The sequence below is a fragment of the Pelobates fuscus genome, chromosome 1, assembly GCF_036172605.1.
Source record: "Pelobates fuscus isolate aPelFus1 chromosome 1, aPelFus1.pri, whole genome shotgun sequence".
Lineage (NCBI taxonomy): Eukaryota > Metazoa > Chordata > Amphibia > Anura > Pelobatidae > Pelobates > Pelobates fuscus.
Window position 1 is genome coordinate 411,831,824 of NC_086317.1, and position 19,159 is coordinate 411,850,982.

Consider the following 19,159-nt stretch of genomic DNA (forward strand, 5'->3'; position numbering starts at 1 on the left):
TGCCCGAATTTGTCTCCTTGACAATCTCAGTCAAACCTATGCTTTCCAATGGGAAAGCATTGTGATTGGCTGATATCACCACTTCTGATGATGTCAGCCAAGCAGGCAGATCAGGGGCAGACCAGCAGCCTGGAATAACAATAGGATTTTACAATATTTATGGGAGAAGGGGAGCAGGGGGTTACATAGTGGTTTCAACACTACAGGGTCAGGAATACATGTTTGTGTTCCTGACACTATAGTGTTCCTTTAATGTATATCCACTGGTTAGTGCAAGTGGTAGCGTCACTGCCTTAGAACCAGGAAACTGGGTACTGATCAGACCACCTTACCAGTAAGTGTCCTTAGCAAGACACCTAACAATATATCCTCATAGATTGTAAGCTTGTTTGAGCAAGGCCTTCTTCATCTGTTCTCCTTTCTATAATGGTAAGGCACTGCATATCTAAATGCTAATAATAATGTAACACTCACATTGCCTTGTGTTTTCTTCGCAGGGAGTATTAACAGAGCTGGGGGGTTACCAACCTTGCTTCGTCCTCCTGCAGCCATGGTTCAACGTCATCTAGATCTTAAACCCTTCTTTTCATTTCCCATGGAACCACAACCAGCCATTGGCCTTTTCCCTAGATTCAGCACGGTAGGTGATATCTGTAATATGTAATATATATTTCATATATTTCTCTGTCATGTCTGTTGTTAACCCCCTTCAATACTAAGCAATGTGTATTTAATTTTTTTTAGCATTAGACCTTACCCATAGGAAAGAATTGACTTGATGCTTTCCTATGCATATTTGCAAGATGCTGGACATCATCATGCACATTGTGAGGACATCCAGCATCGTTTCATGGAGTTCAGAGAAAAAGCACTGTTTACATTATAGCCTAGAAACACCTCTACTGGCCACTCCTCCGAGAGCCACTAAAGGTGCTTCCTGGGTTATTGCTGCACAGTGTGCAACACTGATGTTCAGCATCTCCATGCTCTGCATGGAGACACTGACCCGTCTTCATAGAGATGCATTTATCCAGTGCATCTCTATGAGGTGATGCTTATTGACAAGGGCGGCATTTGGTTCCATCCCTGCCCCGCCTCCTTGGCTGAGATCATCAGAATTGACTATCTCAGTCAATCCAATGCTTTCCAAGGAGGCAGATCGGGGCAGGGCCAGATGCGTGGAACCCCACACGGCTCTGGCAGAAAGTTAATCACCTTTCAAACATGGGGTAAGGGTTGCCAACCACCTAAATGGTGGTTTTAGAACAATAGTGACAGGAATATATCATAGTGTTGCTGACACTATAGTGCCCCTTTAATGTTTGGAAGGAAGGGAGTGAGGGCTGTCTTTTTATGTCTATTTGCAGCCATTTAATAGGCGGAATGTTTTTTTTGCAAAGGAATTAATTTCTTTACATACTGGTAATAATTCCAGGAGTATATAGACGTATGTAAGTGAGGCTTTATGGACTAAAGGAACTTGACTTTGTTTTAAAAGGCCCTTTTGAAAGCCATGATTGATCTTCCTTGGAATAATGTGCCTATTTCTTGGGTATAACAATTTCTGCTGAACAATCTGCTTATCACCATTATAAATATAAGAACATTCCAGACTGTTCTTTCAAATGTTTAATATTTGTGCAGTCTATGCTTTTAGTGATACAATTCGTTTTTATAAAGCTACTGTTTGAGTGAAGCCTTCACTGAAACCGACAGCACTTTTTTTTTCTTTCTTTCATATTAGTTAACTTTAAAAACATTTTAAATTATTGAAAACGTATTTTTTTAGAGAATTACAGATGGCAGATTCCCCACAAATGTGTCCTGAATTCGATTTATTGTCTCCTTAGGTTTTTCTTAAGAAAAGTTTTATTTTACTTAGTCAGCAATAAGGCTTTGATGATACCTTGAAAGGTTCTTCAGAAAACACTGGAGGATTTATTCATTAAATTGCAAACCGTAGTGAATTAAAAAACGAACGGCTAGATTTAGACTAAAATAACCAAGCTGTGACAATAGCTTAAGAATTTTCTCTAAAACAGCATTTTTTTGCCTGAATTTTATAATTTGGTTTTCAACTAACTGCAGTTCGTTATTTAGAGAATAAAGTACTGAATTTGAAAAGAAATAAAAGAAATCCTACCAGTCATGTTTGAACAATGCAGTGCTTTCAGTTCTACTAGGATTCATTAGATTAGCATCCTGAATAATTCCTGAACTAGTTTACAAGAAATAATTAAACACACATAAATAATCATGAAAGCATTGGTGGCCCCAGGACTCTGTAGTATTACCAGGGACTCTTTCCTTTACACTGGTGGTCTTGTGTTTGTCAAAGGACAGTATAGCCACCAAAACAACTTAATGACGTAGTTTTATTGTGTAGATCGTGCCCCTGCAGTCTCACTGCTCAATTCTCATGTAGGAGTTAAATCAATTTGTTTATACCGCCCTAGTTACACCTCCCTGCATGTGACTTGCACGGCCTTCGTAAACACTTCCTGTAAAGAGAGATCTAATGTTTAAACTTCCCATATTGCACATTCTGTTCAATTTTGAATTTCTTATCCCGTACTCTGTTAATAGTCTGCTAGATCCTACATGAGCATCCTGTGTGTGAATAAAGTTGAATTAGCAAAGCAGGAGATAACAGCTTTGAAAGCAAGTTAACATTTGATTGAAAATGAAACCATTTTTCCATGCAGGCTGTGTGAGTCACAGCCAGGAGAGGTGTGGCTTGGGCTGCATAAACAGAAATAAAAGTGTTCCATTTCCTAACTGGCAGATAATTGAGCAGTGAGAATGCAGGGGTATGATCTATGGATTTAAACTGGTTCACTTAGCAAACATTTTTTGATGCCTATAGTATCCCTTTAATACAGAGTATGTATGTATGCAAGTGTCTCTCCACTTCTTCTAAGGGAGCTGTAAGCCAATGAATGAATTTCTGTGCAAAGAATACAACAAAAATGTTTATGAGCTAGCCTGGAACTCTTGTTCCGCACTGGCCAATGATGCTTCTGTAATGGAGTTACACCTCCGGCAGCAGTATAAAATATCTCAGTATGTGCAGCATTTTATACTGACACACTGCACATGCAGGCTCCTTGCACCACGACCACTTCAAAACACTGATGTGTGCAGGATGCTTAGAGTAACCTTTTAATGTTGATGTCTCCCAGACCCACTAAGAATCAGGCTTCCTGCTACACTCTTCACAATATGGAACATGTAATAGGATATATTTAATACTAGGTGTCCTTCGGTACAACCTAATAAGTAGTAGCCTAAACAGTAGTCTTTACTTTATCTTTTGTTTTAAAATAAAACTAAGGTGATTGAAAATAATAAAAAGATGGGGAATAGTGGGACAGAAATGAATTTAAAAAAAAATAACAATTCTGTTGTAAGATTACGAAATTGTTGGTTTCTGTTTGGATGAAAAAGGTCAAATTAACCCTTTCACTATAATTATAGCCAGTGGTGGCTCAGCTTGATGGGAGTCAGAGTTCCCACTCTGACTCCCTCCTCTCTTCCTCCCGCGCGGCTCCTGGTGGTTGCAGGGAGGAAGTGACAGAGGCAGTCACTTCCTCCCTGTGCTCTGACCTCATCACAGGGGGCCCGGTCGCACTGTTAAAGCGCCACATCACTGACCGGGCCACCTGGATATTCATTGTTAACGTGCGGGCCGGGCAGATCTACCGCGCGGCTGGGGTCGCAACTCATGGCAGCGTGCACCCGGTCGCAGGGGACCGCAGGGCAGCCGGCCCCCTGGAGTGACTGGCCCGGTCACAGCTGCGACCCCTGTGACCACGGTAGTTCCGCCACTGGTTTTACCCCACTCAGGATCTTTTTCAAGCTTGAAAGGCTAATTTGTGCTCCAATAAATCTGCTTATCTAGGTTTCACCCTAAGTGCCTGGACCATTAGGTATTCTTCATACAAACACAGACACACGTACAAATACACAGACACACAGAGTGACACACAGATACACACTGACACACATGCAGATACACAGAGGCACAAAATGACACATACAGATAAGAACACTGACACACATGCAGATGCACAGCTGCACACACTGTCACACATGCAGATACATAGACATGCATACAGACTCACAGATGGTCACACACATACAAAATGTACACATTTTAGCCATCCTCCTGTTTCCTATCTTTTGGATGCAGGAGGATGGTATCCCTGGAATCCAGTCTGGTGGCTGAGGCTGTTGGGAGTCAGAGGTTCTCCTGCTCTGCATCCCATTCTCTCTGCCTTACGCTCCTGCATGGCTTGGCGTTAGCTGGGAGGAAGCACTGCCATTATTAAAGGTGCCCATTCATCACAAGACCAGACAACTGAAGACACATTGCCATTGGGAGTCCATAAGTGCATAGTTCTGCCGCTGGGTGTTACTGTCCAAGTTTGGCAATGTTACCTCAGAGTAGCTGCTTTCCTTTGATGGTGTTCACATTTGTGAAGTCAAGTTTTACTGAAGCTGACATTCTAATGACCTGATATGGCTTTATTGATTGGGGGTGCATCACTGAGTAGGACCTGATACACGCAGAGCCTGCATGTGTGAGTGGCACTGTTCCACTTCTCATTTGTGAGTTGCCAACCTTAAGATTTACATTCATTTACATTTTGTTGATGTGTCAGATAGTCTGCACTATATGTTTTTGCTTTCTTCATTTAAAGGCACGACTAATGTGAATTGGCTTGTTGAAGCCCCTAAAGGACATAAAGAATATTTTCGCACCATATTTCATTATTTTTTGTTTTCTTGGTTGGAGTTATTTGGCTACATTATTTTATGGTTGCTGCATGTTATATGATTCTTCAATCACTAAGGCAGTTCTGTGTGATTATAAGCACTTTACACACTGTATATATGTGATTATAATTGGTATGTGTGATTTTTTTTTAACACAAATTGCACTATTAGCACTTTACTGCTTAGCCTGCAGAATATTTTTCTGTAGCACTTAGCACCTATTGATTGCACTTTAGTTGTTGATTATTTCTATTTTTTTTGTATAACAAATGGCAATGTATACATCTGCACACATTTTTCATTATTTCTTTTGTACTGTCTTAATTAATTTACAACAAAAAACATTGGTTCAAAACAGAAGTAAAACAACATAATATTCCGTATATAGATGCCACCTATTGCCTGCTTTCTTTACAGCTTTTATATTCTGATTTATTTCTTCACATGCTGATATGTTTTGGCAGAATTCATCTGGTTCGGGTTTTAATTTCGCTGTTAATAAATTTCATGAAACTGCTGGAATTAAAACACTGGATTATGGTAAAATGGAAAATGTCATTATTATCCATTATTTTAAATACATTTCACATCTTCAACAGCAATATATACATTATACATTGTATATATATATAAATTAAAACACAGCTTTATATGCCACCAGGGGGCAGCACTGTCTTCTGCTTAAGTATCGGTAATCAACCTGACAGTGATTGAAAAATGTACATGCAGGTTTAGTAATGGTCGTATCTTCATTAGCAATTAAACCGTTATGTTTTATTTTTATTTAGAAATGACATGCCCACCTCACATTGCAGGAACAAGCTAAACAGGCAGCATTCACACTATTGCAGTCATCTCTCTCGTTTGGATGCATTAGGAACTCCAGCAGTCCAGTTTCATTCAAGTAGTGAATACGAAATAAGCACTCTGCATGTTATCACAGTCCCTCAGTGAGCAACATTTGTAACTACGAGCAAGGTCTTTGTCAAGCTGGACTTTTTGCTTTGGAATTTTCAAGTTTGCAGAGGACTGACCTCACTATCATAGGTTATAGATGAAATCTCTGAATATGAAACTGCAATTTTGATATTTACTATAGGCAATTCAAGATCAAAGTCAGATAACAAAGGGACAGTCAAAATACCATCACTACTTCAGCTCACTGTAGTTGTTATGGTGCAATATTGCTGTCTTTCACTGCAAGACCTTGCAGGGAGCACTGTTTTAATGCTTCCAGCAGGGTCCTAGTGTCCTGAACATAGTGCAAGCACATCTAATGGCTTGCTCAGGGACACTATGAGCACCCAGACCACTTCAGCTCATTAAGTGTCCCTGTCCCCCTTAGTCCTGCAATGTAAATCATTTCTGTTTTTGAGAAACTGCAATGTTTACAGTGCAGTACTAAGAGAGCCTCTAGTGGCTGTCTACCAGACAGACTTTCAGGAGTTTACTGGATTCTGGGTCCCTTAAATGACGCAGGACACTTTCACACTTTGCATGAGGAAATCCAGCATCGGTGAAATCCCCTTAGGAAAGCATTGACTCAATGCTTTCCTATTGAGAGGGCTTAATGTGCTCGCAGTGCTCACCACGTGCATTAGGTCCCCCCCTGTCAGATGACATCAGAGGAGGCAGAGCACCGAGCCAGTGCTGAGGGACATTGGTGCTGGAATTGGGTGAATGATGTCAAACCCCACAGCAGGACAGGAGTTTCCACTCTAACCTTCCGCCCTCTGCTCCCCGAAACATATCATCATTAGATATATAATCAAATGCCACCATTCTAATACGCACATACCAATGAATAAACATTTCTTTATAATCAAAATAATGTTCAGACAAGTAAGTGTAAACCTCGTTTGGATCATGCAAATATCTCATTATCCAGAGGATATTAGGCAGATATAAATACAAATACTTGGCATGGGATCTGTTCCGCTATTTTACCATTTAAATGAGCAAAATCAAAATATTTTCACAAACTGCAGCTATTTGCTCCATCACGTAAACAGATCTCTGTGTTTGGAGTCAGTGAACAATAAAAATAATGCAAATTGCCCCCAGCAAGCACTAAAATAGAAACATTGTAGAGAATGTACACACCGGAAAGATTAAACAATTACACTCCCACGGTATATTATTTTTCCAGAGAAAAATGATATTGAGAACACAGGCAGTGTTCTGTGAGTCGATGTTACAATGCCACTTCTATATATACCAGCAGCTATTGTTATCTACTTTTTATACCCAACAGTGCATTCTTTGAGTCCAGTTCTTCTGAGCGCTCTAGGATCAGTCATTGACTTTTGATCACTTCACCCATGTTAACCGCTTAACTATCAAGTAAAAAAAAAAAAATTACTGTAACATCTACTTGAAACCCAAGTATGTTCACGCGGAGACTGCTTTTCAGCATTTCCTAACAAATGAAAATGATCCATTACTCCCAAAATTGTGATGCCTGATGGCTGTCCTCTTCATACAGGACCTTGGTAAGAGTTCATGGTTCTGCATCTAATGATGTTCTTGCACTGTACTGTCTGAGGATAGTTCCTTGGTGTCCTCAGATGCAAGACACCAACGAACAAAATCAGGAATCAGCTCTGGCATAGAAACTTTTTTTCTGCTAGGTGAAAATATTCTAAGAGCCCTCTCTCTAGAGCCTTTCCTGGAGGCGGTCAGACGGGACGGGGGTATTACGGGGGTGACTCTGGAAGCAGAGGAACACAAACTTGCCGCCTATGCTGATGACATGTTGTTCTTCTTGGAACAACCCCTAATTTCCATCCCTAACCTCCTCAAAGCGTTCCGCGATTTTCATCGAGTTTCCAACTTGAAATTAAATATGTCCAAGTCAGAGGCCCTGCCACTACTCGATAACACCGAGCTGATTGATCGGTTGAGCTCAGAGTTCGCCTTCTCTTGGCGACCAGATAGACTACGGTACCTGGGCACTTGGCTGCCGAGAGATCTCGCACAACTCTACCCGATGAACTTTCCCCCCTTACTCGCTACTATCCAAAAGGACCTTCTACGATGGTCCCCAATGTATCTCACCTGGTTCGGCCGCATACAAGCCCTGAAAATGAATGTCCTCCCCAGACTACTATATCTTTTCACGACATTACCTGTCGCGATCCCACAATCGTTCTTCCGTACACTGGCCAGAGACATCCGTAGCTTCGTATGGAACCGCTCCGCTTCCCGCATTCGCAGAGCCACCCTGGAACGCCCAAAGTCAGCAGGGGGGGCCGGACTACCTTCCGTGCAACGATACTACCAGGCCACACATCTACAAAGGGTGGTGGACTGGCACGCGAACACGGGTGCCAGGAGATGGGTGTCTATGGAGGTACAGCAATCTCGCGGTACGATCCCTGCTAGACTCTGGCTTGGCTCCCTTACGTATTCCGAGCTCCGACTCCAAAATCCCCTCATAGACGCCACCCTTAGGGTATGGTGTTCCCTACGCTTCACGCACAGGCTCACCACATCACCTAACCCACTGACCCCGATCACACATAACCCGTCTCTCGCGGACGGTCTCACCCCCGCGGCAATGCGAAATTTTCACCAGACGGACTGGCTCTACCTGCATCAGTGGATCGCAGACAGAGCCCTTAAACCGTTACCCGATGTCATATCGACTCAGCAACCGACCCTGATAGACGCGTTCCACTATCACCAGGTGAAGACATACTACACAAATATTCAAGGCAAAGACCACATTCACAGACAACTGACCGACTTCGAACAATTGTGCACTGACAGAAAACACCTTGATCACGCTGTATCCCACCTCTACATACGCCTACTGACACCGGACAATGAGGGCACACTGGGGTTCACGGACAGGTGGGAGCGGGAGACGGGCATGCACTTGACTGCCCAGGAGTGGGGCAAAGTCTTTCTCCTAACCCACAAATGCTCCATTAGCTCCAAATACCAGGAGATGAGCTACAAATTACTCACGCGATGGTATAGAACCCCAGAGGTGCTCAGACACATGCATGGTACAACCTCTGGCGACTGCTGGAGATGCCACTCCGCCCTGGGCACCACCCTTCATATTTGGTGGTCTTGCCCACGCATAGCTCCATACTGGCACATGATACACGACAAAATTAAAGAAATCACGGACACAGACCTCCCATTCTTGCCTCTGGCAATGCTCCTCCACCACACATCCATGCCCATTCAACAGTACAAAAAATCCCTCACAATACACCTGCTCTCTGCTGCGAAAAGCCTTATCCCGCTGCTTTGGAAAAGCCAGGCGGCACCCACTTACAAGCAATGGGTCGACAAGGTTGAGGAGATCCGTGGCATGGAAATGCTAACTGCGTCCCTGCGGGAGCGCTCGGACAAGTGCGCCCTCCAATGGTACCCCTGGACGTCTTATACTGCACGGGGACGGGCCTGACCCCGTATTCCAGGCCCCCCAGGAGACGCCTGATACCCTCGCCTGCTACCCCGATCCATATCCCTATGACGGAGATTAGTTCCCAGACTTAGCCACCCCCTCCTATACCCAACCTTTGACTCACCTGACAGCTATAGACGCGCCTGTAATACATTTTACACCTGAGGAAGGTGCCTCACATTGCCAACCACAACCCGCTTAGGCGGACACGCTATACACTGATTGTGACAATATCATTGGTGAAACATTATACTCGATTATGTATCCATGCCGGGCTCGATGTACTGAGCCGATGTATGTCATCCTTCGCAATTTGATGTTTGTTTCCCCCGCCCCTCCCCTCCCTTTTCTTTTTTCTGTACCCCTTCCTTACTTGAAAAATCTCTCATAAATAAAGAATATACAGTAAAGGAAAAAAAGGTTGCGCCAAAGATAAAATGGACAGAATAAAAGTAAAAACAACAATACAATAAAAATATATATATAAATAGGTATAGTCCAAAATAGTTTATCAGTTCCAATAGGTGTCTTGAGGTAAAGTAGGTATGGTCACTAATTCCACTGTGGGGGTAGGTTCTCTTGTTGTAGTATTTTCTACCGTCTCGTAATATGGAAGACACAAGGTGAAAAAGACTAATCGTGCGGAGTGTATACACTTAATGTGATGGTATAAAAATGATATATGTTACACTCACATTTAGTTGAGCTATAGCCAGCTCGGGGTTTGTAGGCATACAGCGGTATAATCCCCGCTGATGGGATATATTGTTGCTTGTCCTCCAAGGGGTATGTCCAACTCTCAGGAGAAGAAGGAAATAAAAACAGCAGATAGTGCTCTCCGATTGATTGATTAAAAGGTGGTGAATAAAATAAGATAAAATATACTCACAAATAAAGTGCAGATCACACTGCACTCAGGTAATAGCGTTAGTGGTATAATCCCCACTTCAGGATATGTAGAATAAAAATGCCAGGAAAAAATTAAATAAAATAAGATTATAGTAATAATTGTGTATATAAAATGATAGTGGTACACTTATTAGACCAAAAAATCATTTATTATAAAATAACACAATATAAATAACCATTTAACGCGTTTCACCGCTGGGGCTTTATCAAAAATGGAATAACATATTTCCTGGCACATAAAGAATTTATATAGGTACTGGTACTTTAAAAAATGGCGCCAAGATGACATCATTGTTCGGCAGCCAATTAAAATCATACAATTAACATTTCACATAAAATAAGTAAAAACTTTAAATAAGAATATGCATCATATTCTTTAATGTACCTTATCCTTGTGGGTTACATTCTGTTCAAAACCGAAGTCTTGAAACATGGATTTGAATAACTTTTAAAAATTGCGCGTCACGTGACTCGCACAGCATCTTGGGGAATGTAGTGTGCGAGTCACGTGATCGGCGTGAGGTAGTGCAGCCGTCCTATTGGTGGGCGGCATGTACTCCTCAGAAGGTGGGGCAACGATCATCACGTGACCCGCGGCCAATAAGGAAGTAGTGTGCGGGTCACGTGATCGGCAGATCGGCGAAAGGGCGCTTGGGAGATGTAGTTTAAAGCGCCCTTTTGTCTAAACATCGGATTTAAATGAAAAGGATTCTTTTCTTATACACATATATGTAGACTTAAGAATAGACATAATGTTTATATTTTGGTTGGACATATTTTGTATTCATATAAAAGCTAAATTGATTGTGTTGATATAAATTAGGGGGGGGGAATTAATTAGAGACAAGTGTATAGGAATTATATAACAAATATTAGTAATATGATTATTAAAAATACATAAAATAATTTTAAATCTAATAACACATTATATGAACCATTTTACAAGGGGTATTCTAAATAAATATATTTTTTAAAAGTTATTTCTAAAAGTTAACTTAGGTATAATAAAACATTTTGAGAACCATTATATAATAAAATGGTGATAGGTAAAAATATAGGAATGCCACATAAAAAAATGATTATAGTGGGGATTATATGTACATACTGCAACTGTAATGCATACATTGAATGTGTGTTGACATATATATATATATGCTGCAAATAGCAGTGAGGGATGCTGTCAGGTTGGGGGTATCCTAGACCATAATGCCGTAGTTGACAACTATGAGTAGGATAGCCCCAAACTGACAGCAAAGAGATAAAAATGATAATATAATTTAATAACATCATAAAAAATTAAATAAATCAAAATCAACATTAAGACCTTGGGGGGTTAAAGTTTGTAAATTAAACACCCACTCCATTTCTAATCTCCCTAGAATATTTTTCATATTTCCACCTCTCCATGGCATTTTGCATTTCTTGATTCCTATACATTTGAGGAATTTAGGATCTCGGTTATGTTTGACAAAATGCTTTGATACAGAGTGGTTGGGATATCCGTTCTTTATATTTCTGCAATGTTCTGCTAATCTAACCTTAAGACATCTGGTGGTCATGCCCACATATTGGAGGCCACAAGGGCACTCCAATAGATAGATGACATTGGTGGTATTACAGCCTATAAAGTCTTTTATAGTATAGTTCTTCTTAGTATTGTTAGATCTGAAGCTAGTAATTTTGGACTGTGTGGAGGGGTCAGTACTCTTGCATACAATGCATCTTTTGCACTTGTAAAAACCTTTAGCTCCATTTAAAAAAGTGTGTTGGGTATTTTTGATTTCTTTCGTGTAATTATTAGTCAGAATGGATCTAAAATTGGGAGCACCTCTAAAAACAATTTTCGGTTGTGTTGGTAAAATGTCTTTCAAGATATCGTCTTGTTTTAGGAGATGCCAATGCTTTTTGATTGTTTTCTTGATAAAACCACTTTTATTATTATAGTTAAAAATGATCGGGAGGGTGGGGGCTTCTGTGTTACTTTTATCCCTATAGGTAAGAAGACTCTCTCTTGATTTATCTTTCACTGTTTGTATAGTGTTATCCAGTTTTGTGGGGGAATAGTTTTTTTCTTTAAATTGTTTCTTTAAAAACTGTGATTGTTCACTGAAGTCATCGATATGGGAACAATTGCGTCGTATTCGTAAAAACTGACTTTTGGGTGCACTTTCAAGCCATGGTTTATAATGGCAGCTGGTGTGGTCAATTGCAGTGTTGGTGCATACTTTTTTAAAATGTGTTTTAGTGTGAATTGTGCCTTCTTTGATAAAAATACATAAATCTAAAAAGTTAATTGTTTCTTTACTATATTCACATGTTAAAACAATCCCTCTATTATTAGAATTAAGATGGGATATAAAAGAATTAAGTGAGTCCTCTGAGCCTTTCCATATAAAAAATAAATCATCAATATACCTAAAATAGGAGACCAGGTTTTGCTCCCAGGCATGTTGTCCCCAAATGGCGCTGGATTCCCAGTCTGCCATAAAGAGATTGGCATAGCTGGGAGCAAACCTGGTCCCCATAGCTGTCCCCCTCTTTTGGAGATAAAAAGAATCATAAAACCAGAAATAATTATTGGTTAAAATAATATTAATACCTTCTACAATAAAATCAATCTGAGTATCTGGAATTCTTTTTTCATTGGATAATATAGTTTTGACAGCATCACATCCAAGTTGGTGAGGGATGATGGTATATAATGAGGTGACATCACATGTGACCAGTATAAGATCTGGTTCCCAATTAAAACTGTTTAAAAATCTCAGCAGTGACATTGAATCTTTCAAATAAGATTTTGTAAGTTTTACTGCTGGTTGTAGCAAGATATCAATATACTGAGATAAATTACACAGTGGAGAGTTAATCCCAGATACAATTGGTCTACCTGGGGGATTTTTAGCATCTTTATGTATTTTTGGTAAAAAATAAATTACCGGAATCCGAGGGTACTTTAAAAACAAATAATCAAATTCTTTTTTGTTTATGATATTGTTATCTAGTCCTTTTTGTAAAAAGGTGATTGCTTTTTTCTGTATAGAGGATGTAGGGTCACTAGATAGTTTTTCATATACAGCAACATCATTCAGTTGTTTGTAAGCTTCTTTTATATACATTGTACTAGATTGGATAACTAGGCCTCCACCTTTGTCGGCAGGTTTGATAACAATGTCTTTATCTTCTTGTAATTGTTTAATTGCTTGTTTTTCTAGTGTATTTAGATTTTGGGCGTCATATTTATTGTATTTAATTTTGTTAAAATCTCTTAGTACAGACTTTTCAAACATCACAAGTGGGGCTGTTTTAAAATGATAGGGATAAAAAGTGGATTTTGGTTTGAGGTCAGTGTTGATATGAAGAGGGTTGACAGTGGAGGTCGAGGGGAGTGGGGAAGGAGGGTTGGGGGGATTGGCCTCTGAGTTATGTACATTAAAAAATCTTTTGAGTGTGGCTTTCCGTACAAATTTGTTTACATCTAAAAATGCTTCAAAGGGTTTAAAAGAGTTGGTTGGTGCGTATTTTTTTTTTTTTTTTTTTTAGACATTCTTTATTTATGAGAGATTTTTCAAGTAAGGAAGGGGTACAGAAAAAAGAAAAGGGAGGGGAGGGGCAGGGGAAACAAACATCAAATTGCAAAGGATGACATACATCGGCTCAGTATATCGAGCCCGGCATGGATACATAATCGAGTATAATGTTTCACCAATGATATTGTCACAATCAGTGTACAGCGTGTCCGCCTAAGCGGGTTGTGGTTGGTAATATGGGGCACCTTCCTCAGGTGTAAAATGTATTACAGGCGCGTCTGTAGCTGTCAGGTGAGACAAAGGTTGGGTATAAGAGGGGGGTGGCTAAGTCTGGGGACTAATCTCCGTCATAGGGATATGGATCGGGGTAGCAGGCGAGGGTATCAGGCGTCTCCCGGGGGGCCCGGAGTACGGGGCCAGGCCCGTCCCCGCGCAGTATAGGACGTCCAGGGGTACCATTGGAGGGCGCACTTGTCCGAGCGCTCCCGCAGAGATGCAGTTAGCATTTCCATCCCACGGATCTCCTCAACCTTGTCTACCCATTGCTTGTAAGTGGGTGCCGCCTGGTTTTTCCAAAGCAGCGGGATAAGGCTTTTCGCAGCAGAGAGCAGGTGTATTGTGAGGGATTTTTTGTACTGTTGAATGGGCATGGATGTGTGGTGGAGGAGCATTGCCAGAGGCAAGAATGGGAGGTCTGTGTCCGTGATTTCTTTAATTTTGTCGTGTATCATTTGCCAGTACGGAGCTATGCGTGGGCAAGACCACCAAATATGAAGGGTGGTGCCCAGGGCGGAGTGGCATCTCCAGCAGTCGCCAGAGGTTGTACCATGCATGTGTCTGAGCACCTCTGGGGTTCTATACCATCGCGTGAGTAATTTGTAGCTCATCTCCTGGTATTTGGAGCTAATGGAGCATTTGTGGGTTAGGAGAAAGACTTTGCCCCACTCCTGGGCAGTCAAGTGCACGCCCGTCTCCCGCTCCCACCTGTCCGTGAACCCCAGTGTGCCCTCATTGTCCGGTGTCAGTAGGCGTACGTAGAGGTGGGATACAGCGTGATCAAGGTGTTGTCTGTCAGTGCACAATTGTTCGAAGTCGGTCAGTTGTCTGTGAATGTGGTCTTTGCCTTGAATATTTGTGTAGTATGTCTTCACCTGGTGGTAGTGGAACGCGTCTATCAGGGTCGGTTGCTGAGTCGATATGACATCGGGTAACGGTTTAAGGGCTCTGTCTGCGATCCACTGATGCAGGTAGAGCCAGTCCGTCTGGTGAAAATTTCGCATTGCCGCGGGGGTGAGACCGTCCGCGAGAGACGGGTTATGTGTGATCGGGGTCAGTGGGTTAGGTGATGTGGTGAGCCTGTGCGTGAAGCGTAGTGAGCACCATACCCGAAGGGTGGCGTCTATGAGGGGATTTTGGAGTCGGAGCTCGGAGTACGTAAGGGAGCCAAGCCAGAGTCTAGCAGGGATCGTACCGCGAGATTGCTGTACCTCCATAGACACCCATCTCCTGGCACCCGTGTTCGCGTGCCAGTCCACCACCCTTTGTAGATGTGTGGCCTGGTAGTATCTTTGCACGGAAGGTAGTCCGGCCCCCCCTGCTGATTTTGGGCGCTCCAGGGTGGCTCTGCGAATGCGGGAGGCGGAGCGGTTCCATACAAAGCTACGGATGTCTCTGGCCAGTGCACGGAAGAACGTTTGTGGGATCGCGACAGGTAATGTCGTGAAAAGATATAGTAGTCTGGGGAGGACATTCATTTTCAGGGCTTGTATGCGGCCGAACCAGGTGAGATACATTGGGGACCAACGCAGAAGGTCCTTTTGGATAGTAGCGAGTAGGGGGGGAAAGTTCATCGGGTAGAGTTGTGCGAGATCCCTCGGTAGCCAAGTGCCCAGGTACCGTAGTCTATCTGGTCGCCAAGAGAAGGCGAACTCTGAGCTCAACCGATCAACCAGCTCGGTGTTATCGAGGAGAGGCAGGGCCTCTGACTTGGACATATTTAATTTCAAGTTGGAAACTCGATGAAAATCGCGGAACGCTTTGAGGAGGTTAGGGATGGAAATTAAGGGTTGCTCCAGGAAGAACAACATGTCATCAGCATAGGCGGCAAGTTTGTGTTCCTCCGCTTCCAGAGTCACCCCCGTAATACCCCCGTCCCGTCTGACCGCCTCCAGGAAAGGCTCTAGAGAGAGGGCAAACAGGAGGGGGGACAGGGGACAACCTTGCCGCGTGCCATTGCTGATGGGGAAAGGTTTCGTCAGTGCACCATTGACGCGGATGCGTGCTGTCGGGGTCGTGTACAAAGCCGCCACCCAGTTGCGCAGCTGTGGGCCAAATCTGAAGTGGTGGAGAGTGGACGCGAGGTATGACCAATCTACCCGGTCGAACGCCTTTTCGGCATCCGTCGATAACAGGACAACCTCGCGTTTCTTGGTTTTAGCGATATGGATGACGTTAAGGGCCCGGATCGTGTCGTCGCGGGCTTCCCTGCCCGGGATAAACCCGACCTGGTCTGGGTGAATCAGATCCGGGAGGAGCGGGGAGATCCGCAGTGCTAGCGCTTTAGCAAAGAGCTTAAGGTCCGAGTTTAGGAGCGAGATCGGACGGTAACTCGAGCAATTAGACGGGTCTTTACCTTCCTTGGGGATTATTGTGATGGTGGCGGCTAGCGTGTCTGTCGGGAACTGCCCTCCTTCGCGAATCGAGTTCAGACCTGATAGAAGTTTAGGCAAGAGTGTGTCACTAAAAGTGCGAAGGTATGACCGGGCCCGGTGCTTTGTGAGGCTTCATGCACTTTAGAGCGCCTTTAAGTTCGTCAAGTGTCAGGGGTAGTTCTAGGTCCTCCGATTGTTCCTGGGTGAGCGTTTTGGCTATGTGCTGGGAGAGGTAATCGGTGATTTGACGTCGGTGTGTCTGAGATGTTTGTCCGTGAACGGTCTGCGTCTGGTTGTATAAGTCAGCGTAGTAGGTCTGAAAGGCTTCAAGAATGCCTCCTGGGAGTCGCGTGCTACGTTGGCCGGGTGTGTTTATTTTATGAATGTGTTGCGTCCGTCTTTTTGTCTGGAGCATCCGTGCTAAAAGTCGACCACTCTTATTAGAGTGTTCATAAAAGTATCTGGCCGACTTCGACAGGGTGTGCAGCAGTCCCTGTGAAAGGTGATCCCTAAGTTCCCTCCTAGCTTCAGTCAGTTGTAGGTAGGTGTCGTCATCCAATGTCTGTTTGTGCTTGTTCTCCAAGTCAGTAACCCTGGAGGTGAGATTGGTGAAGTGCTTGAGTCTATCTCTCTTACGCTGAGTGCAAATGGCGATGTAGTGGCCCCTCACAACACATTTGTGTGCCTCCCAGACCGTCAGGGGTGGGGTGTCCGGGTTTTCGTTAGTGTCGAAGTATTGTGTGAGCGTCTGATGTGTGGATGCGCGGGTGACTGGGTCAGTCAGAAGGGATACGTTCAGTTTCCATTGCCTGTCCTTTGGTTTGTAAAGTGGGGAGCTCGTGCAGACTGTAACCGGGGCGTGGTCCGAGTGGGTCATGATTCCAATGTGCGCGTCGCGTAGGAGGGAGAGGTATTCCTGGGGCATGAAAATGTAGTCAATACGGCTATAATGGCGGTGGACGTGTGAGAAGTGTGTGTAGTCTCTGTCATCGGGGTGTGCGGTTCTCCAGCAGTCAACTAGTCCTAAGTTAGTAAGAGCCCTAGTAGCTGTCCGCAAGCAGTGCGGCGGGTGCGTGCATGTTCCCCGTGACGTGTCCAGGAGTGGGTCAAGTGGCATGTTCAGGTCACCAGCCACCAAAAGAAGCCCCTCCCTGAACCTGTTCAGCCTGTTTAAGGTGCGGGAAAGAAAGGTGTGCTGGCCGCGGTTAGGAGAGTATAAGCAAGCGAATGTGTACGTGTGGTCAGCTATCGTACCCTTGATAAAAATGTACCTGCCTCCCGGATCTCTTTGGGTCTCTACGTGGCAGAAGGGTGTGTTGTGTGCGAACAATATTGCTACGCCTGCTCTCTTAGAATCAGGGTGGTTGGCATAGTAAGCCAGGGGGAAACGTTTGTTTTCCAGTTTGGGAGCATTTGGACCCCGAAAGTGCGTCTCCTGCAAGAACGCCACGGACACCCTCTCCGCCCAAAGACGGCGGAGCAGGTGCGAACGTTTCTCCGGCTGGTTGAGGCCCCCAGTATTATTGGACCAGTATTTAAGCAGGGCCGGGCCGAATCCCGCTCCGGCCCCCGCACGGTGGACGCCTGGAGGATGGGAGTTCGCCATCCAGTAAGGGGGGGGGGGGGGGGGGGGAGGGAGAGTCAATGCAACGTGTGAACCTTGACCGGTTGACAGCGTTCGGGAGACTGTGGGTCTGGAAAGTCTCGTAGAACTGCGGTCTTATTTACAAAAAAGTTCAGTTGCGTGAGGTGCGGGGAAGGCCACCCACGAAGTCTGTGTCACGTGAGGGGATGTAATCGGCACCCATGTCCCTCGGCTCCCAATCCGCCGCGGGAGATGGCTGTCTAAATCTTTGCGTGTCCGGGGGAGGGGGGGGGGGGAAAGAAGGGGGGGTTGCAAGTCCGTCGGTAACGTAGGGGCATCTGTCAGCACCGTGGGTTTACGTCCCTTTCCAGTAGGCGGGCGGAGGGGGAAGGCAAAGTGGGGGTGGGGGGGGGGGAGGGGGCAGGCCCCCAGGGCAGGCCTGCGGGGAGTGGTAGTCAGAGCCGTGTGTCATTCAAAGATACGGTTAATACAGCACAGTGTAATACAATACAATGCAGGACAACACATGTGAACAGAACGTTATATTCTCATCATCGGCTTTGTAGCCCAAGTCATCAGCAAAACCATAACAGGGTTCGGGAAACCACAAACATTTTTCTACACTAATATAACAGGCACAGGGTATGGATCTCTTGGGTGTGCGTATGGTACTAGTTTTACGAAGAATAACTATATGAGTGTTGGCCCACAGTACCTATAGTAGACGGTGTGCCTTGCATCCCATAGGGGCCCTGCTGCGCGTGCCTGAGGCATAGCGGGAACCTGGAAATGGGGCGCGACACGTGTGTATAGGGCGCTCAGGTGGGGTGTGGCAGTAAGGGGGGGGGGGGGTCGCCACGTGCGGCACCAAGCAATGTAGCATGTAACTGGGTAATAAGCGAGAGCAGTGCAGTACCAGCCACAGTAGCATATGATGCCGCAGGCGGCACATGTGGTATAATTTAGGCGTATCGGCTATATATAAAGGGCATATGAATGGCGGTAGTGTACCCATTACGCAAGGGAGACCAGCACCCGTCACCCCGGCCCATGTGCGAGCTATCCTATTATACAGGGTGTGGCCGTGCAGTAGCGCAGCAGGGGGTGACGGCATAGTAGGCGTATTCAAGAACAACGTATGCCGTGGAAAACTCAATGGCACCTATGCCAACATTGAAATACACGTTATTAATTAAACATTTTCGAAATAAAGCATCACAAACCGGTAGACATACAAGAACAACAGGCCAATTATTGAACCCTCTTTGGGGACCACGTGAATGGA

General features: G+C 44.2%; 1 protein-coding gene across 3 annotated transcripts in view; it reads left to right on the forward strand.

The window, feature by feature from the left end:
• ZNF385A (zinc finger protein 385A) overlaps positions 1-19,159 on the forward strand; it is a 288,914-nt gene that overhangs the window by 184,981 nt on the left and 84,774 nt on the right. For all 3 annotated transcript variants that reach the window (XM_063428400.1, XM_063428391.1, XM_063428381.1), the window contains one exon: positions 498-640. In XM_063428400.1, coding sequence (XP_063284470.1) covers positions 551-640 — 90 coding nt within the window. In that variant the 5' untranslated portion in view covers positions 498-550. The remainder of the gene's footprint in view (positions 1-497; positions 641-19,159) is intronic.